The sequence below is a fragment of the Neofelis nebulosa genome, chromosome 4 (assembly GCF_028018385.1).
Source record: "Neofelis nebulosa isolate mNeoNeb1 chromosome 4, mNeoNeb1.pri, whole genome shotgun sequence".
Lineage (NCBI taxonomy): Eukaryota > Metazoa > Chordata > Mammalia > Carnivora > Felidae > Neofelis > Neofelis nebulosa.
Genome location: NC_080785.1, coordinates 43,257,328 through 43,279,364, shown reverse-complemented (window position 1 = coordinate 43,279,364; position 22,037 = coordinate 43,257,328). Strand labels below are relative to the sequence as shown.

The 22,037-nt window shown below is 35.7% G+C and overlaps 1 protein-coding gene and 1 pseudogene across 5 annotated transcripts in view; one reads left to right on the top strand and one right to left on the bottom strand.

The window, feature by feature from the left end:
• SEPTIN7 (septin 7) overlaps positions 1 to 22,037 on the top strand; it is a 118,863-nt gene that overhangs the window by 55,247 nt on the left and 41,579 nt on the right. For all 5 annotated transcript variants that reach the window (XM_058724601.1, XM_058724597.1, XM_058724600.1 and 2 more), the window contains one exon: positions 12,907 to 13,013. In XM_058724601.1, coding sequence (XP_058580584.1) covers positions 12,907 to 13,013 — 107 coding nt within the window. The remainder of the gene's footprint in view (positions 1 to 12,906; positions 13,014 to 22,037) is intronic.
• On the bottom strand, positions 11,145 to 11,673 carry LOC131509138 (peptidyl-prolyl cis-trans isomerase A-like; annotated as a pseudogene).

Sequence of the window (22,037 nt, the reverse complement as noted above, 5' to 3'; positions counted from 1 at the left end):
TTGTATGAAACCCTGTAAGACCTTGAATAGCGAAAGCAGTCTTGAAAAAGAAAAAAAACTGGAGGTATCACAATTCCAGATTTCAAGCTCTATTTCAGAGTGGTAGTAATGAAAACAGGATGGTACTATAATAAAAAAGACACATAGATTAGTGAAATAGAACAGAAAATCCAGGAATAAACCTCCAATTATTTGATTAATTAATCTTTGACAGTGGAGGAATCAGTATACAATGGGAAAAAGTCTTTTCAATAAATGATGTTGGGAAAACTGGACAGCTAGATGGCAAAAGAATGAAACTGGACTACTTTCTTTCAGCATATACAAAAATATACTCAAAATGGATTAAAGACCTAAACGTGAGACCTGAAACCATAAAAATCCTTGAAGGGATCGTGGGCAGTAATCTCTTACATCGGTTGTAGCAATATTTTTCTAGACGTGTCTCCTGAAGCAAGGGAAACAAAAACAAAAATAAACTATATGAAAATAAAAAGTTCCTGTAGAGTGAAGGAAATAGTCAACAAAATTAAAAGGCAGCCTGCTGCATGGGAGAAGATATTTGCAAATGACATATTCAGTAAAGGGTTAGTATCCAAAATATATAAAGAACTAATAGAACTCAATACCCAAAAAAGTAATGTGATTAAAAATGAGCAGAAGACATGAACAGACATTTCTCCAAAGAGGACATCCACATGGCCAGTAGACACATGAAAAGATGCTCAGCATCATCATCAGGGAAATACAAATCAAAGCCACAATGAGATATCACCACACTTGTCAGAATGGCTAAAATCAGAAACACAAGAAACAACAACTGTTGGTGAGGATGTGGAGAAAAAGGAATCCTCATGCGCTGTTGGTGGGAATGCACACTGGTGGTGATGCCACTGTGGAAGACGGTGTGGAGGTTCCTCAGAAAGTTAAAAATAGGACTACCCTACAGTCCAGTAATTGTACATTGGGTGTTTACCTAAAAAATATGAAAACACAAATTCAAAGAGATATGTGCACCCCTACATTTATAGCAGCGTTACTTACAATTGCCATGGATTGTAGATGAATGGATAAAGAAGTGTGTTGTGTATGTATGCGCACACACACACACATCTTTATCTGTATATGTAAATATATGTGTGTGTGTATATATATATGTATATATATGTATATGTGTGTGTATAGATATACACATACATATATGTATATATACATATATATAGATATATGTATATATCTATACACACACACACACATATACACAGCACACTTCTTTATCCATGTGTGTCACACACACTCTGGAATAAAAAAGAATGAAACCTTGACATTTGCAACAACATGGCTAAAACTAGAACGTATAATGCTAAGTGAAATAAGTCAGGTAAAGACAAATACCATATGGTCTTATTTACATGTGGAATTTAAGAAGCAAAACAAATGAGCAAAGGTAAAAAAAAAAAAAAGATAAATCAAGAAATAGACTATTAACTGTAAAGAACAAACTTATGATTACCAGAGGGGAGGCGGATGAGGGAATGGGGGAAATAAGGGATGTGGCTTAAAGAGTACACTTATCATGATGAAAAAATGAAATGATTTAGAAAAGAAAAAAAGATGCTGAAAAAATAAATAGGACAGGAAATATACATTTTGACTATGAGAGTTGTTCCTTTTTAGAAATGTCGATGAGGGAAATGTGTATGTCAGAATTGAAGAAATTGAGCAGTTTTTTAAAAATAATTTTTTTTAGAACAGCTTGGAAACAAGTCTAAACAACTTAGAAGCAACTACAAGCATAAATGTGGAGATGGGAGCTAGAGAAACACCAGTTATATCTGAACAGTGTTGAACTGGATTCTGAAAATCTTTTTCTTGACCAAGTGATACTCTGTATTATTTGTTTACTCTGTAACTCTTGGTAAAGTTTCCTGAAATGTTTACCTGTCTTTTGATATTATAACCAGCCTTCAGGGATACGACATAAGAATTGAATCTTTAAGGTTTAATTTCAATATGAGTTGTCTAGGAATGGATGGAAGTTACCTCCTGCCCGATAATTGACCAAAGCTAAGTTTTAGTTTTAGGGTATACAAGCTACGACTACTTCATGTAGTCAGTGATGAGAGTTTTCAATGAAGATAGAGAAAAAAATTCACTGGGGGAAAAATCATAAGTGAAAGTATAGTTAGGTATTTTCTGATTTTTTTTGGTGAGTATAAAAAAACCAGACAATATGTTGAAGTTTTATAATAGTGTAACATACATACTATTTAGAATTAAGGGAGCAATCTTGATCATTGTTCCCAAAACGAGAATTGCTCAAAAAACAAAAAGCAACTAGTCTTGCCCTTTAATAGGAAAATCGTGAGCCTAACTTCTCTAGAATCAAATACATATTCAACCTTGTTATGTATTTTCATTATGTATTTTATTTACCGACTATGAAATAACTTCCTGTGAGCATTTGTTGAAGGGTTGAAGGCAAGCCTGTAAATATAAGAGATATGAATTTAATTACTGTATCATTCAAGTTTTTTCCTTGTGATGGTAAAAGAGGAAAGAAACTTATGGGTATTAAATCAACTATGACCATATAATTACCAAATATGAAATTTACACCCACCTTCTTCTTAAACTTAGCTGAGGAAATTGATCAAATTCCTTTCCAAGGTAATTATGGTAATAAAGATCCACGTGGGAAGTAAGCAGCCTAAAATAGAAATGTTAACAATTATAGAAACTTAAAAGTTGGTTTCACTTGGTATTAATGAAACAATTTCAAATTTGATTTTTTTGGTGTGTGATCATATATTTTAAAGTAGCCATTTCTGAGGGAATTAGTTTTATTGACAAATCATGTTTGTGAAGAAGAGGGATAAAACCTCGATTTGGACTTTGATGGGAAGTTTTCTGAATTTAAAACCTGAGTATTACTGTATGAAAAAATGTATACTAGATGCTGATTTGTATTTCTTTTAATCCTTACTCTCAATAAGTAGTATTCTCTTCATTTGGCTGATAAGCATACTGAGCCAAGAGATTGCCTACAAGGTTAAATGTTGCATGCACATCCGTTAAGTGGAAAATTTAGGATTTTTTTTTAACCTGTATATTTCTAAAGTTTTTTGAAGTTTATCTTAATTTAAACCCTGGGGAACTTCTGTATCTTAATCACTAGGTAAAAATGTTTGGAATTAAAACCACTTTTCTGTGAATATCTGTAGATAGATTTCTTTCCCCAGATACTTAAGCCAGCTTTATTACTGTGGGGGAACTTGGAAGAAAGGTTGGGTGAACTTTAGTCTAAGCCATCATACCCAAATGTTTCATTATCTTAGGCAAGTCACTTAATATCTCTGAGGTCTTTTTCCTCAATGGTAAATAACTATCTCAAAAAGTTGTTTGGCAAGTACAGTAAAGAAGACTGCCTTAAGGAAAGATAATTAAACTGAATGGGGGAAATTGAGATATATTAACTCATTTACTATATATTAAAAAGAAAAACCCACCCCATTTTTTTCTGAGGGTCAGAGGACTTATTCTTTTTTCAACGTTTTTTTATTTATTTATTTATTTTTGGGACAGAGAGAGACAGAGCATGAACGGGGGAGGGGCAGAGAGAGAGGGAGACACAGAATCGGAAACAGGCTCCAGGCTCCGAGCCATCAGCCCAGAGCCTGACGCGGGGCTCGAACTCACGGACCACGAGATCGTGACCTGGCTGAAGTCGGACGTTTAACCGACTGCGCCACCCAGGTGCCCCTCAGAGGACTTAATTCTTACTCTTTCGTAGGCTTTCATATTTTTACATTTCTAGGTACTGGACACAACAATATTGCCAGAATCTTTGATGCCCTGCATTTGAGAATGCTGTTTCTTCTTTATGTTTATCCTACATTCTTTCTCTTTTTCTAAAACATGTCCCCCAATTTTTTTTCAATCATCTTTATAACTTTTTTCATCTGTGTTCATAATTTAAATTTAGTGCACTCAAAGGATCCTCATACACAGTATCATGCAATTCTTCATGAATCTTAGGAGTTTTCTTCAGCTTTAACTGGTACAACTTTTTGGAGAAAGTATCCTGTTTATCAAAATTGAAAATATACATATTCTTTGAATCCAAAATCTAATTTCTGGGAGTTTATGTGACAAATAGAAATAGCAGTATACAAAGATATAATTTGCAAGTTAACAGTACTTAAAGATATATATAGATACTTATTTTTATAGCATTATTTATAGGAACAAAAAAAATGATCTTGCATGTGCATTAAAAGGAAGGGATGAATAAATTATGGCTATAGTGTGGAGTATTGGACACTTACTAAGTTAAGGTAGCTCAACATGTTTTGATTGAAAAGGATGGACATGATATGTTACATTTTTAAAAAGGAAATTACAGGGGCGCCTGGGTGGCTCAGTCAGTTAAGCATTAGACTTCAGCTTGGGTCATGATCTCAGAGCTCGTGAGTGAGCCCCGCGTCGGGCTCTGTTCTGAAAGCTCAGAACCTGGAGCCTGCTTCAGATTCTGTGTTTGTCTCTGTCTCCTTCAAAAATAAATAAACATTAAAAAAAAAATTTTTAAAGGAAATTACAGTATAATATGCATGTAATGAGTTAATTTTTATCTGTGTATTTAACCCATTCATATATATACATTCATGTTTACCCATGTGAAAGAGAAAGCATGGAAAATACACATTGAACTGATAACAGGTTATTTTGAGAATTGCAGGAATTATTTGGAAGATATTTAAGGAAAAACTACATTTACTTTTTATTGTTGAATTTATACAAACATTAGGAGCATTTAAAATGTAATAGTTGAGGTGCGCCTGGGTGGGTCAGTCGGTTAAGCGTCCGACTTCAGCTCAGGTCATGATCTCACAGTCCGTGAGTTCAAGCCCTGCGTCAGGCTATGTGCTGACAGCTCAGAGCCTGGAGCCTGCTTCAGATTCTGTGTCTCCCTCATTCTCTGCCCCTTCCCTGCTCATGCTCTCTCTCTCTCTGTCTCAAAAATAAATAAAAACATTAAAAAAAATTTTTAATGTAATAGTTGAGGGGCGCCTGGGTGACTCAGTAGGTTAAGCATCCGACTTTGGCTCAGGTCATGATCTCACAGGTCTTGAGTTTGAGCCCTGTGTTGGGCTCTGGCCTGGGGCCTGCTTCAGATTGTGTGTCTCCGCCTCTCTCTGCCCCTTCCCCACTTGACTCTCTCTCTCTATCAAAAATAAATATTAAAATGTAATAGTTGAACTATAAAATAGGTTAAAAAGTATATATACACATATGTGTATACCTAACACATACATATATGTACACATGCATGTATTACTCTTAATATTAAAAACTCGAAACATGGAAGTGGGACTTCAACAATCATTAACTCATGCCATTGGCCCCATGCTACTATTAGTGGCATTAAGTTCTTTCACACTGTTGTGCAGCTATCACCAACCACTGTTGATCTCTAGAACTTTTTCATCAGCCCAAACTGAAACTCCACATGCATTAAATAATAACTCTTCATTCTTCCTAGTCCCCACTAACCACTATTCTACTTTCTGTCTCTATGAATTTGACTGTTCTGGGTACCTCATGTAAGTGGAGTCATACAATAGTTATCCATTTGTGTCTCACCGATTTCTCTTACTATGATGTGTTCAATGTTTATCCGTGTTGTAGTATATATCAGAGTTTCATTCCTTTTTAAGGGCAAATAATATTTCATTGTATACATATATATACTTTGTTTATCCACTTATCCATTGATGGACATTTGGGTTTCCACTTTTTGATTATTGTGAATAATTAACGGTGCACATTGGTGTACAAATGTTCAGTTCTCTGCTTTCAGTTATTCTGGATATATAATAGAATTGTTGGGTCATATATGGTAATCATATGTTTAAATTTTTGATGGATTATCATACCATTTTCCACATTGGCTGTGCCATTTAACATTCTCACCAGAATGCCTTAGGGCTTCAATTTGTACATCCTCACTAATACTTTTTTTCTGTTTTTTGTGTTGTTTTTGTTTTTGTTAATAGCCATTGTAATGGATGTGAAATGATACTATTGTGGTTTTGATTTCCATTTCCCTGATGACTAGTAATGTTGAGCATCTCTTAATGTGTTTATTGGCCTTTAGTATATTGTCTTTGGAGAAATGTCTAGTCAAGACCTTTGCCCATTTTAAAATTAGATTTTTTTTTGTATTTGAATTGTAGGAGTTTTATGTACTGTGAATATTAATCCCTTATCACACTTATGATATGCAGATATCTCCTATGGCTTATCTGATAGTTCCCTTTGATGCACAGAGGTATAAATTTTGATGGTCAGTTTGTTTTTCTTTTGTTGCATGTCTTGATTCAAGGAAAGGTTCAAAAAATCATTGCCAAATCCAATGTCTTGTGTGTTTGTCCAGCTTTGGTATCAGGGTAATGCTGGCCAAATAGAATGAGTTTGTAAATGTTCTCTCTTCAGTTTTTTGGGAGAGTGTGAGGACGATTGGTGTTACTTCTGATATAAACGTGTTGTAGGGTTCACTAATGATGCCATTTGGTGTAAGGGCTTTTCTTTTTGAGGGAGGTTTTTGATTACTGATTCAGTTTACTGGTTATAGGTCTGTTCAGATTTTCTGTTTCTTTATGAGTTAGTCTTGGTTGTATATTTCTAATCTGTGCATTTCATCTAGGTTATCTAGTTTTTTGGCAGACAGTTTTTCATAGTATTCTTTTTTTTTTTTTAATTTTTTTTAATGTTTATTTATTTTTGTGAGAGAGAAAGACAGAGCGTGAGCAGAGGAGGGGCACAGAGAGAGGGAGACACAGAATGCTAAGCAGACTCCAGGCTCTGAGCTGTCAGCACAGAGCCCAATGCGGGGCTCAAACCTACGAACCATGAGATCATGACCTGAGCCGAAATCAGACGCTCAACCGACTGAGCCACCCAGGCACCCCATAGTATTCTTATAATCCTTTTTATTTTGTAAACCACACTTCCTTTTCTGATTTTGGTAACTTGCATTGTCTTTCATTTATTTTCAATCAGTCCAGCTAAAGCTTTGTTAATTTTGTTGATCTTCACCAAGAACCAACTTTTGGGTTTGTTGAGTTTTCTCTGTATTTCTATTATTTATTTGATTTGATTTATTTGACTGTTAATTTCAAATCTATTTTTGTGTGTTTACAGTTATAAATTCTCCTTAGCACTGATTTTTTCTGAATCCTTAAGTTTTGGTATGTTGTTTTCATTTTCTTTTGTTTCATAGTATTTTCTAATTTCCCTTGTGATTTCTATTATGATCCATTAGTTTGAGTGTTGTTTAATTTTCACCTATTTGTTAATTTTTCCATTTTCCTTCTGTTTTTGACTTCTAGTTTCATTCCATTGTGATGGGCAAAGATACTTTGAGTGCAGTCTTTTTAAATGTATTAAGACTTGTTTGGTTTTATGTTCAGTCTTGGAACATGTTTCATGTGCACTTGAGGAAAATGTGTGTTCTGATGTTGGGTGTGATGTTTTGTCTATGTTTTTCAGGTCCATTTGTTTTATAGTGTTGCTCAAATGCTCTGTTTATTTATCTTCTGTCTGGTCCTTCTTTTTTTTTTTTTTTTTTTTTTTCTTCCCCCTTTGTGTTTATTTTTGAGAGAGAGAGAGACAGAGGAGGAGGGGAAGGACAGAGAGAGGGAGACACAGAATCCGAAGCAGGTTCCAGGCTCCGAGCTGTCAGCACAGAGCCTGACATGGGGCTTGAACCCATGAACTGTGAGATCATAAGCTGAGCCAAAGTTGGACCCTTAACTGTCTGAGCCACCCAGGCACCCCTGTCTGGTCCTTCTATCCATTACTGAAAGTGAAGTATTGAAGTCTCCAACTAGTATTGTAAACTATTTTCCCTTTCAATTTTGTCAGTGTTTGCTTCATATATTTTGGTGTTTGGTGTATATATGTTTATAATTCTAATGTTGACTTTGTGAGTTTACCTTTTTATCAATGTATAATATCCTTTCTTTTTGTAACATTTTTTGACTTAAGTCTGTTTTGTCTGATATGAGTATAGTCACCTCACTTTTTGGTTACTGCTTACACAGAATCTATTTATTAAACTTTTACTTTCACCTGTGCATGTGTGTATCTTACAGGTAGCATCTTGTTCAATCATGTTTTTTAAGCAATTTTGGCAGTATGCCTTTGGAGAGTTTAATCCACTTGTTAAGTAACTACTGATAATGAAGAACTGAACTTTTGTCATTTTATTGTTTTTTTCCTGTCTTACAGCTTTTGTATATTCATTTCCTCATTTACTACCTTCTTTTGTGTTCAGTGGATTTTTTTGTAGTGCCACATAAATTCTTTCTCATTTCCTTTTTTTTTTTTTTTGTATATTCTATAGATATTTCCCTTGTGGCTATAGAGATTATATATAGCATCCTGTTATAATAATTTAATTTGAATTTATACCAACTTAATTTTATTTGTATACTTAAACTACTCATAGATAGCCCTTCTCTCACTCTTTGTTATTGCTGTCACAAACTATGTCTTTAAACGTTGTGTACTCATTACTATAGATTTACAATTATTTTTTATTCATTTGTCTTTTAAATTTTACATAAAATGAAATGGAATTACAAACCAAAATTACGATTAATACTGGTTTGTATATTTGATCATGCATTTACCTTTACTGGAGATTTTTATATCTTCATTTGGCTCTGAGTTACTGTCTAGGGTCCTTTCCTTTTTACCTGAAGGACTCCCTTCTGCATTTCTTGTAGAGCGTGAAATTAATGAATTTCCTCAGTTTTTGTTTATCTGGGAATATTTTAATTTCTACTTCGGTTTCTTTCTTTTTTTTTTTTTTTTTTTTAATTTTTTTTAACCTTTATTATTGAGAGACAAAGAGACACAGAGCGTGAGCAGGGGAGGGGTAGAGAGAGGGGGAGACATAGAATCCGAAGCAGGCCCCAGGCTCTGAGCTGTCAGCACAGAGCCTGACGCCGGGCTTGAACTCACAAACTGCGAGATCATGACCTAAGCTGAAGTTGGTCGCTCAACCAACTGAGCCACCCAGGCACGCCCCTCTTCCGTTTCTAAGCACAGTTTTGCCAGATACAGAATTCTCAATTGACAGTTGTATTATCACGCTGCCATCAGGCCTTCAAGTTTTCTACTGAGAAATTGGCTAAAATCTTACTGGGGATTCCTTCTATGTGTTATGTTGCTTCTCTCTTGCTGTTTTTAGGATTCTCTGTCTTTGGCTTTCATCAGTTTGTCTCAGTGTTGGTCATCATGTGTTTATCCTGCTATGAGTTTGTTGAGATTCTTGGATTTGTAGTTTTATGCCTTTCATCAAATTTGGAAAAATTTTTGTCTTTTTTCCCCCTCCATTATCTCTGATCTTCTCTCATTCTTTCTTTTTTTAATGTTTATTTTTGAGAGAAAGAGAGAGCATAAGCAGGGGAGGGTCAGAGAGAGAGGTGGGGGAGGGAGGATCCGAAGCAGGCTCTGCACTGATAGATCCTGATGCAGAGTTCAAACTCAAGAACTGTGAGATCATGACCTCAGCTGAAGTCAGATGCTTAACCAAGAGAGCCACCCTGGCACCCCTCGTTCTTCTTCCTGAAACTCCCATGACTGGTCCATAGATCTTGTCCCATGAATCCTTTAAGCTGTGTTTACTTCTTTTTTCTTTCTTTTCCTTAGACTCAGTCATTTTATTTGTCCTGTCTTCAAGTTTTCAGATTCTTTCTTCAGCCTGCTTAATTCTGGTATTGAACCTCATTAGTGAATTTCTCAATTCAATTATTGTATTTTTCAGCTCCAGAATTTTTGTTCGGTTCCTTTTTACAATTTCTTGATTTGTAAAGTCCTCGTCTAGGTAAAGCCAATATTTGTGCTGCTTCAGGCATGGTTCCTGGGAATGTGTTTTGTTCCTTTCTCTGGGCTTTGTTTTTTCTTCTTCTTTGCATGCCTTGTGATTTTTGTTGTTGAAAATGTGCATTTGGAGAAACAGTCACCTTCCCAGTCTTTGCAGACTGGCTATATGTCAGGGCATTCATCCGATGATTAGCTGGGCATGTTCTGAGCCTAGAGATCAGCTTTCACTTAAAGTTTGGCCTGGACCTATTTGTGGTTTCTCAATTCCCTCTGTGTACATGGCTGCTTTTAATTTCTTAATTGTCCAAAGTGTCTCACTCTAGCAGATCCTCAGGGCCTTAAGTAGTCTATCTGTACACCCATAATTTTCTGCTCTAGGTACCCATGGGTTTGTAGTCCCCTTTCAACTTTCAGCATTGGAGTCCAGTGCTTCTTCCACCTAAAATTGCAATTAGATGAGACAGGGACCAGACCCTCTGGCAGACCCTGGAGAGGTTGGAATGTTTTAAGTAAAGTTGGTTCTATGCCTTCTGGTTTGAGGGAAGGATGTCGAACTGTGCTGCTATCTCCTTGAGACCCAGACGTACCATATAGAGAAAAAAGCAAGAACAGATGAAAGTGACATGAACTTTACTATTCATGGCATTGTATCGACTGGGCATTTATTTGCTTGGTTGCCGTAAATCTTTGACTTTTTCCAGAGCTCCTGTAGGATTAATTAATCCAGTTTCTGTGAGGGTTTAGAACTTCTTAGTCGTTTTGCTGATGCCAGTCAAGAATGCTTTTTAAATTATAAAAGTAAAATAAAGTTAGTGAAGGAAATTTAAAGCACAGAGAAATGTAGAAAGCTAAGAAAAAAATCTTAACTGCAACCACTATTAACATTTCGATGTGTTGCCTTTCAGGCTTTTTTCCCCCTTCATCTTTACTTTCATTTTGTCCTACTTCCTCTTGTTCCTCTACCCCTTACCACCAAATAAATTAAATAAATAAATAAATAAATAAATAAATAAAGTCTAAACATAGTTTTAGTCAGTACAGTGTTAATTTTTTAATATAGTGTACTTTTACATTTAACATCCCAAAACACATTTATACAAGTACTCTTTTCTCATTTATGCTTCTAAATAAGAAAAGTGTTTTTTATATATATACATACATATATATATACATACATATATACATATACATGTATATATGTATGTATATATATATGTATGTATATATATTCTTAATAAAACATAAGTTTATTAGATTTGTCCATAGTCAGCAGTGGTGATCTTGCTGGTCTTATCATTCGTGGACCCAAAGGGTTTCATGGCTTCCACAACATTCATATCCTCTTTCACCTTGCCAAAGGCTTGCCATCCAACCACTTGCCATCCAACATGCTTGCCATCCAACCACTCAGTATTGGCAGTGCAGATGAAAAACTGGTAAGCGTTTGCATTGGGTCTAGCACTTGCCATGGATAAGATGCCAGGACCCATGTGCTTCAAGGTGAAATTTTCATCATCAAATTTCTCCCCCTAGATGGACTTGCCACCAGTGCCGTTATGGCATAGAAAGTCACCATCCTGGCACATACATCCTAGAATAATCCTGTGAAAGCAGGGACCTTTATAACCAAATCCTTTCTCTCCAGTGCTCAGAGCATGTAAGTTCTCTGCTGCCTTTGGTACTTTATCTGCAAACAGCTCGAAAGAGATGGCAGCCCAAGGGTTCACTGTCCATCGCAATGTCAGAGAACACAGTGGGGTTGACCATCGCTGGGCAATTCAGGTAGCTCTAGGGCAGCAGTGTCTACAAGGCCTAGATATTTCCAATTTTCCTCATGTGCTTGGGTTTTATTCGAGTCTTTACTCCTTTATTCAGTATATGAGTTAAGAAAGAAGCGGTTATGAAGAACCTACAATTTTTTTTCCTTTGTCTTAGAAATTTCTGCAATTTTTACATCTAGAAAAAAATGACATCCCTTCATTCATATGACATCCCCTCATTCATATGACATCCCCTCATTGTTGTAAGCCCCAACAACCAGAATGAATCTTACCTTTCTTGAGAGTCATTATAAAACTGTCAACCTAGACAGAAATAGTAAGGTTAATATTTTGACATCAGTTATTTAGGCTAAAGGTGCCTATTAAACTAACTGCTAGATTCTTTAACTTGTGCTGTATTCATGGATAATTATAGTATTATTTTTTAATTTATTTAACCTTGTATTATGTATATCTTGAAGTTATTTATATTTTTGTAAAAATTAACTATATATTTGGTGTGTTATACCAAACTTGACATGGACAGTCAAGGGAGCATATGTCAATCATAGTGGAAGTTGTGTCCTACCTTCCTCCATTCCTGCCTCCTACCTCAATCAGAAGTACTATAAAAAAGTCATTACCTAGGATGTTTTTGGAATATGGTTTACGGAAAGGTACCCCTTACACTTAGGCTGATTGATGTATGAGTGAATAAATTGGAAATAACTTTTTGTGGGTCCCTTTTATGTTAAGATACATTGTGATTAAGTTTTCTTTCTATTAACAGATTTCTACTTTTTATAGGTGTATGATTTATTTTTGGGTCATTAATTAATTATTGACTTAATAAATGTTTACACCTAACTTCTTTTATGCTTTATTGTACTGAAGCAGCAATATATAATCCAACTTGAATGTTTCTTTCATGACTAGCTTTTGGTGTCTAGGAATATGTTACTGTTAAAAGTGGAGAATATTGTATTAGATAAATTACTTTTAAAGAACACAGATTGTAGAATTACAGATCTAAAAAGAATCCTTGGAAACTTTAGTCTACTTTGATAGAGAACAAAATGAAGACAAAGAACTTATTCTAATTGGGAGTCTTTATAGTATGTTTTCTAACATTACTTCTTTGTTCCACCAAGAACTGCTTGCTTAAAGCAAGTTTGATTATAGTATTGGTTGAATATTTAAGGTTGATAAAGTGACTGAATTTAACACATTTCCTCCCCACCATTTCTTTTAGGTGAATCTGGACTGGGGAAGTCAACATTAATCAACTCATTATTCCTCACAGATTTATATTCTCCAGAGTATCCAGGTCCATCTCATAGAATAAAAAAGACTGTACAGGTATGTATGCTATAATTGATGATAAGCTGGAGTAATAGTAACACACTCAAAACACATGCTATAACTTTTATTATGCTTCCCTAGAGATAGGTTTTATATTTGGTCTCAGCCGATATAAAGTGGTAAATATGATGGTTGGTTAAAAGGAGAGAGAGCGAGCACAGGTAATTAGAGAAATTGTCTTGATTAGACCTTCTAAATTTGTCCCTAGGAGTCTCCTAGAGATTATACTGGGATGTAGTAAATAACACCCTAGAGTTATGCTGTCCAACATGGTAGCTACTTGCCATATTTAGCTATTTTGAGTTTGAATAAAATTAATTAAAATTTAAAATTCAGTTTCTTAGTTACGCCAGCCACATTTCAAGTACTCAATAGACATATGTGGCAGGTGGTTACCATTTTGGGAAATATAGGTGTATTTCCACTGTTGCATAATGTTCTGTTGGACAGTGTAGAGAAAACATGATTTGTGGAGAAGCCATTATTATTTAATATAGTGTTCTGTATTAGTGGCATAGTACCTCATGATAGATGAATGGCAGTAGCAATTTGTTATGTCGTACTTCACAGTCTTTAATGTGCATTCAGGTCACCTTGGGGAGCTTGTTAAATTTAGTCCCTGTGTTAGTAGGTTTGAGGTGGACTGAGATTTTGCATTTCTGACAAAATCTTAGGTGATGCTGATACTGCTGACCCACAGACCACACTTCATATGATAGAATAATCTAGGCTCCAGATCTGTACTGTTCAGTACAGTAGCCAGTAGCCACATGTGCTTGTTGAGCTCTTAAAATGTAGATAGTCCAAATGGAGATGTTATGCAGTATAAAATACATCCCAGGTTTTGACAGTTTAGTATGTAAAAAAGAATATAAAGGATCCCATTAATAATTGTTTATATTGTTTACATTTTGCAATGATAATATTTTGGTTATATTAAAGTACATTAATTTCACTTGTTATTTTTAAAATGGCTCCTGAAAGTTTTAAGTTACTTACACAGCTCACATTACATTTTTGTTGGACAGCACTCCTCTAAACTATTGAGTGAAGAAATTGTTGGTGGATTGATGGCAGTAGTAATACATAACACATAAGCAAAGAGGAAAGGAGTGAACAATTCTGGCTGGAGCAGGCTTTATTAAGGCTGGGGCTGGGTTTGAAGGATTGGTAGTGATTAGCCTAATGCATAAGGTGGAAAGACAGGCTAGAATTTCTGGATAGAAACTCATGTATATCAAACTATAAGATGCAGTTTAGTAATTAGATCCCTAAGAAGTAATTCTGTGAAGTGAATCTTCTGTTTCTTTCTTTTTTTTTTTTTTTTTTTTTTACAGTTTTTCTCTGTTTCAAGATTTTTTTTCTGTATCCTTCCTAGAGCTTGAAATTTCACATTACTTACAAAGATGTGTTCTGAAAACTTGACACTAAATTGTTTATTTATTTGATGATCAGTGTTGGCCATTTCAACCCTGAGCAAGAAGAGAAACTTTTAATTTAGGTGTTTAAACTCAAGATAAAGAAACTGTGTATGTAGAAATGTTAAAGGAGCCCCTCAGTGTAGATTCCTAAGTTCAAGAATATTTAGTCTAAAATATGTTGGATCTTAATGCTCATGTACCTGCCAGTAGTGTTTTTGGTAATTCCTGCTGGTGAGGAAATTTTCTGAATCCTCTTTGTAGTTCTGGAGTGTTGTGTAATGCCAGGTTCACATTAGTAAGTCATTAACGTCTTCCAGGTACTATTCCAAGCAATTTAGGTGCATTAACTTATTTAATTCTTACAACGACTTTAAGAGGTAAGTAGTAGTATTACCCCCATTGTATAAATGTGGAAATTTAGGTATGGATATGGCCATATCCCCGAGATCACGTAGTTAGAGTGACAGAACTAGGGTACAAATCTAAACAGTCTGGTTTAGTATGTATCCTATCAAGCTATGCTGTCCCTATACTACTGATACTTAGTACATGCTGGTTTCATAGGTTAACCAGTTCTTAACAGGTCAGTTAGCTTTCCTTTACTGCATCTCCCTTTTTAATAATGTTTCATCCAGCAAATTGTCAGGTGTTTTTTTGTTTTTTATTTTTTCACCTTTTTCTCTAAAAATCTTACATAAGGAAATAGCTTTCCCAATTAGGCAATTTAGACAAAATTATGTGATCAGAGGGGCACCTGGGTGGCTCAGTCGGTTGAGCATCCAACTCGTGATTTCAGCTCAGGTCATGGTCCCAGGGTTGTAGGATCGAGCCCCGCATTAGACCCTGTGCTGAGACTGGAGCTTGCTTTAGATTCTCTCTGTTCCTCTCTCTCTGCCCTTCCCCTGCTCACGTGTGTGATCTGGCTCTCAAAAAAATGATATGATCAGTGAAGTCCTCTCTTCATCATAATTATTAATATATGAAAGTAGTTAAAATAACATAGAAAATGCCTCTATAAGCTATAAGGCTGATTCATCTGATGCTAACTGGTAAGGGATACTTAAGAGAAGGGATTTTTTGTTTTTTACGTTTTAAATCTCAAATGGTACGTCATAATGTTTGCTGTTACTTGTAAGGTTTGAATTTGCAGTCTGGACGCCGGAGGGTATTGACTTCCCTTTAAATTTTAGGCTTGAAATTCCAATAAACTACTGGTGGGTGGTTGATCAAAGCCAATCAACTCATGAAAATTTTGTGCCTTACCATGTTTTATTTTACTTTGTTTAATAGAGAAGAACAGTATTTTAGCTTGCTTGATTCATACATGCAGTGATTTTTGCCAGTGTCTGAACAGATGAAAGTATCAGCATTTGCAATCTCAGAAATTCAACACATAGAAAGAAATCTAGCTTGTCATACTCTGTAGTGAAGTATTTCCTCAAATAGTGAGAAATTGCTTGTGATGTAGTTATGACTGTGCTTATTCTGTAATGGTCCACATATTGCAAAATGGATATTAAATAGGATTCATTGTCAAACTGTCATCAGTGATTCTCCTTATTGTAAGACTGAATATTTTTTCTTTTTCCTTTTTATTATATCTTCTCAGTTTTATGCAGTGAGCATGCTTTTATAATTTTTTTTAAAAATGCCTTTCAGAAAAGAATATAATACCAAAAGATAAAAAGTAGCTCTGGGGAATAAGATTCATATTAAGAATTGGTTCTCAGTCAGTTCAGCAAAATCTCTCCCCTAAAAGTTCTTATGCCAAAAGTAAATTTGCCAAACAAATCAGCAAGTTTATCAAAAATACTGACAGACTATGTGGTATTGTCTACCCTAAACCGGTTGCTTAGAGCAAAAACTTGGAGCCATCCTTAACCCCTTTTTACTCTCTCCTTCCACATGCAGTCCATCAATAAATCCTGTTACTTCTGCTTTCACAATATATCCACAATCCTACCACTTTCCTAGTACCACTCCTATCCAGGCTCCATCATTTCTCTTCCTAGATATAACAACCTAATTCGCTTCTCTGACTGTGATCGTCGGCCACTGCCCCAATCTTTCTAACAAAACAGTAAGAATCTTCTCTTACAATGTAAATCAGATCCTTTTGAACCTCTGTTCAAAACTCTTCAGTGGCTTTCCATCTCAGAGCAAGGCTGGAGTCCTTACAGTATCTAGAGGACCTTATAAGATTTGCCCTCACCCCTCTCTGTAACCTATTTCCTGCACTTTTCCACTTTTGGCTTATTCTGCTCTGACTAAACCAACATCCTTGCTGTTCTTTGAACAGGCCAATCCTACTTTCTACCTCAGGGCTCTTCCACATCTTGTTTCTCTGCCTTCAGTGCTCTTCCCTGAGATTTCCTGATGGCTTGCTCCCTAATTTTCATCAATTCTCTGCATAAATGCTGCTTTTTCAGTGAGGCCTTGTCTGGCCATCCTATAAACTCCTTCCGGGCCCTACGTTGGCTCTAAATGTATTAAGTTCTGTGAAGGTAGCAACTTCGTCTTATTCACTGTAAGCTCATTTCTTAGAACTGCATCTGAAAACTGCATCCAGTATTAATGAATGATTGAACAAACAATTTAAAAAATGTATATGACTTAGTGTTTAGTTGGGATATTTTGAATTTCAGGATCTTTGAAGTTTTGTTAATCTTTTCTTCTTGGTTCATGATGTTTTATAAATCACTATTTAGAAAAAGTGAAAAAATTTTAAATTTGAGAATTTTTGAGGTTTTTAATTTGACAGTTATTTTATTGTTTTTTAAAAAATTTTTTCAATGTTTATTTATCTTTGAGAGAGAGAGAGAGAGACAGAGAGAGACAGAGTGCGAGCGGAGGAGAGGCAGAGAGAGGGGGAGACACAGAATCCAAAACAGGCTCCAGGTTCTGAGCTGTCAGCACAGAGCCCGACGCTGGCCTGAACTCACAAACCAGGAGATCGTGACCCGAGCCGAAGGCAGACGCTTAACCAACTGACCCACCCCGGCGCCCCAATTTGACAATTTTTTTTTAAAGTTTTGTTGGTTATTTTCATTTTTTTCTTGAGTAGAATTTTTAAAAATTATTAAATTAATATGTGGCTTTACACAAAAAGGCATAAATTTTAACTTAAAGCTTGATGAACTTTTGTATATGTATCCATATATCCAGGTAATTACCACCTAGATTAAGATATTATAGTACATTTCTAGCACCCCAGAAGACTTCCTTGTGCCTCTCGGCATTACACCAAACCCCAAATATAAATAGCTTTCTGACTTCTGTTTCCATAGATTAATTTTGCCTGTTCTTGAATTTCATTTAGACGCTATACTCTTTTGTGTCTGATTTTTTTCACTGAAGACTGTATCTGTGGTATTTGTCCATGTTGTGTACTGTAGTTTTCATTGTTGTATAATATACCATTGTATGAATATATCTCAAATTATATTCTATTGTAGGTAAGCATTTGGGTTTTCTTTCTTTGTTTTTTTGTTTTTTTTTTTTTACCAATATGAATATTTTTGTACATTGTTTTAGTGGACCTAGGGACTCATTTCTGTTGTGTGTCTGTGCATATTAATATAAAGGTATTTTATTGTTTCAGTTAATTTGCTTTCATATAAGATTGAACATGTCTTCTCTACTCATTAACTGTTCAGATTTCATTGAAGTATTTTGACCATCTTAATATTTCCTATCTTTTTCTCTTTGATTTGGAGGAGTTTCTTATCTAGATAATTGTCCCTTATATTTCATACATTCAGGATAATTTATCTCAGGCCAGCATCTGTTAAAGACAGTGGGAGAGGCGCTTTGTTAGAATTCTGTTTACATTTGCCTGTCTCCAAAATAATTCTGTTTAAACTCACTTTACCTTCTCTTAAGGTAACATTTTGAAAGTGTTCTCTTCTATTGTGAACATCTTCCCAACTCTCTCTCTGTCTCTCTCTGAAAACAAAAGAGTAATCAGGGCTTGAGAGTATCTATAGTAAGAATTTTAAAACAAAGTCCTGTGTACTACTATTGAATTTCCTTTTTACCAAAAGTAAGACCTATAACATCTGAGAACTAGATGGATTCTCACTAGAATCCCAGAGAAGTACCCTTTCCTGACTGCACCACGGAAGTATTCCTTGATATACTGGAAACAAGTTCAAGATCCTCTAAACTCTTTTCTTCACTTACCCAGGAGAGAACATAACATGTTCTGAGTCAATCAGTGGATTTAGAAAATAGAATATAGTTTTCTTTTACAGTTGAATGACTCTTCACCAAGTCCAGAAATGTAGCAGATAATCTCCTTTGGAAGCTCATAAAATCTTTCATTGGAGACTGGTCAGAAGTATTACATCTCAGTCCAGACATTTAAGACCAAGAAACATAAAATCATGAGTTTCAAAAAACAAATGTCTACAATTTCCCTGACCTGAAGGCTGTCTGGACCACTTCCAACTGTCAAAAACAAAAACAACAACAACAACAAAAAAAAAAAACAAAAAGAAAAATCCTGTGATGTAGCCAAATAGGGAGTGAAATTTTAATAAAGACCGTGATCTCATAATCTCCTCCCTGAGTATTTTTTACTTATAAGAGACTTGTATCATTAATAAGAAATTCCTTCACATTTGCAGTCTTGGAATGAAGGAGAAGCTGTCTACATTGGACAGAGAGATGGTTCTGAGCTTCCTCTGTATCAAAGGTTCTGATTTGAATGAAGTTTTCAGTATTAAATAGAAGTCCTTTGGGATTGATTCCCAGTGTGCTGTCGTGAGCCTCAGGACTCTGGCTCTGCAGCTCCAAATGTGAGCCAACACTCTAGTTCCAGAGTTCTTTATACCAGTGGTTTCCAGACTTGAGAGTCCATCACTGGAAGACTTGCTAAAACAGCTTACTGAGTCCCTCTCCCCAGAGTTTGCTCTTTAGTGGGTTTGAGGCAGGACTCAGAGAATTCATATTTCTAATAAGTTTCCAGACTATGCAGCTGCCAGTCAGGATACTACGCTTTGAGAATGAGTGCTCTGTAGTCTTTCTAGCCTGATACAGACTGATTTCATCCTGTATTTCTGGGAAGATTTTAGAGAGGGTACTGTTTATCCTTAGTTCTTTCAGAATATTTCACATTGAATGAAATAGTACCATATTTTCTATTTTTATTCATATTTTTTTGTTAATAGACTGATTAAAATGAAGTGATAGAAATAATTGAACGCTTGTTCCACTTCATGTTCCAATCTCAAATATAGGTCCTTAGATTAACAAAGTTTTAAGAAAAATATTACATACAGTGATGCATGTACAGTAGTAACTTTTATAATATTGTTATATTTGAAAATTTTTGGATCATATGTCAAGTCAGTTGAACGGTTGCCAGCTATCTCCAAGGGAAAAGATGCCCTTTATTCTGGGACTAAATCAGTTCTAGTTTCTTTGTGAAATGAGAGTGTTAGATTTTTTTTTTTTTTTTTTTTTAAGTTCTTAGTTGGCAACCTTATATTGGTCCCCTTTAAATTTTTTTTCTCGGGGCGGGGGGTGCCTGGGTGGCTCATTCAGTTAAGTGGCTACTTCCACTCGGGATCTTGTGGTTTGTGAGTTTGAGCTCCACATCGGGCTCTAGGCTGACAGCTCAGAGCCTGGAGACTGCTTCAGATTCTGTGTCTCCCTCTTTCTCTGCTCCTCCCCTGCTCGCACTCAATCAATCAATCTCTCTCTGTCTCTCTCTCTCTCAAAAATAAATAAACATTAAGAAAATTAAAACTTTTTTCTTGGGCTGCCTGGGTGGCTTAGTCAGTTAAGCATCTGACTCTTAATTTCAGCTCAGGTCCTGATCTTGCGATTTGTGAGATCAAGCCCCATGTGTCAGGCTCTGTGCTGACAGTGTGGAGCCTGGTTGGGATTCATTCATTCTCATTCTGTCTCTCTCCCCTCAACCCACTCAAGTGTGTGTGCATACACTGTCTCTCAAATAAACTTAAAAAACCCTTGTTTTTCTTGGTTTGGAAAGTCCTGAAAATCACTATTGCAAATTAAATGGCTACAAAAATTTTAGAGGTGAAGACAGGTGAAAGCAATGAATCCTATCCTATCCCTAGGATAACATTTTATAGACTCCTTGAGACATTTTTATAAAGCCCAATTAGGAAACTCTCTTGTTGGTGTTGGTCCAATATTGATAGTTTTTTAAAGTATTCACGGGACAGACATTTGAATATCTTACTCCAGGTTTGGGGGCTACAGTGATGATGGACACGGTCAAATTTCTTAACGATCTCGCAATCACATGATTTAGTGAGAATATTGCTGCTGTGATGTGTTATAGAGGTTACCTTGGCAAGGTAGATTTTAGTGAAGTAGTAGGAATGGAGGGCAAGATGGCAGTGGATTGAAAAGGGATAGTAAATGAGGTCGTGAAGATAGGATGGCTGTGAAGAAAAGGACAAGAGGGAATACCTGGAGGTTGAATGTAGGGTACTGAGAGAGTTGTTTGGTTTTTATTTCCAAAAAAGACCTGAGAATGTTTATATCCAATGGAGAATCAATCCCTAAGAGATGAGAGGTTGAAAATAAACTGGAAATAGTCTAAATGGTTGTCAACTTGACTCTGAAATGGAGTGATCACATCCCTGGTATATATTGAGAAATGAGCCTCAGGAAGAAAGGGATCTATTCATCGGAACAGAAGGAAAGACTGTTGCATCACACAAATTGAGGATGCTCTTGTCTTCATCTAGAGATGAGGTACTTTGCTGAGCGTGGTTGGAGAGATAGTAATGTAGAGCTAGAGAAGAGCCATTCTGGGAAATGAAAGAGGCATGGGACTAGTGAGCACATAAAAGCATCCATTGGATAGCAGGGAAATTCCTGTCAAATTGAAGTTCATAAATTTTGTGTAACAAAGACATCTGGGCTGGAAAAGAAAAAGAAATAAAGGGTTTAGGAGGGGGGTTGCTAATAGAAAATGAAAAGGACAAGACATTTAAGTTCTCAATTTAAGGAGGTGCAGGGGATTGAGGTGTAGTGATTTAGTGTAGCAGGCAGAATTCGAATCTTTGGATCAACTTTATTAATAAACTAGGTTTGGGTCTTGATGAGAAGTAGTCCTTAGGCATAACTATTCTACTGTTGGTCATTGCCTCTTAGTTTCTTGTGGAACATGATGAAGTATCTAAGATGATACTTATCTTCTCAGCCATTAAATAGAGTAGGTAGTGTTTGTGTTTGAGTAAGTGGAGTATCTCAGGCTGTTTAAGTCTCTTGTTCCACGTCTCTGCAGAGCTTTGGCTGTAATGCCACCTCCTGAGCAAGTTTAGGTATAGAGGTAACTCCTGACAAAATTTTAACCCTCTCCTTGAAATTTAATACAGTTAATTGAGTAACACTTTTTATTTACCTTAACAAATAGCTCTTAAACATTGGTTAGAAAACTTAAGTTATTTAACAGTCTTTTAAAAATGAAAGAAATGAAGCTATGGAAGCACTGAAGGTTTGAGTTTGTTGTTGTTTTTTTCCCCTCAGATTGGAAAACTGAACAATATTAGAAAAAAGAGTGCCTTACATTTCTGGGAGTTAGGAGTCCAAAAGAGGCCTCAGTAAATTAATTATACAT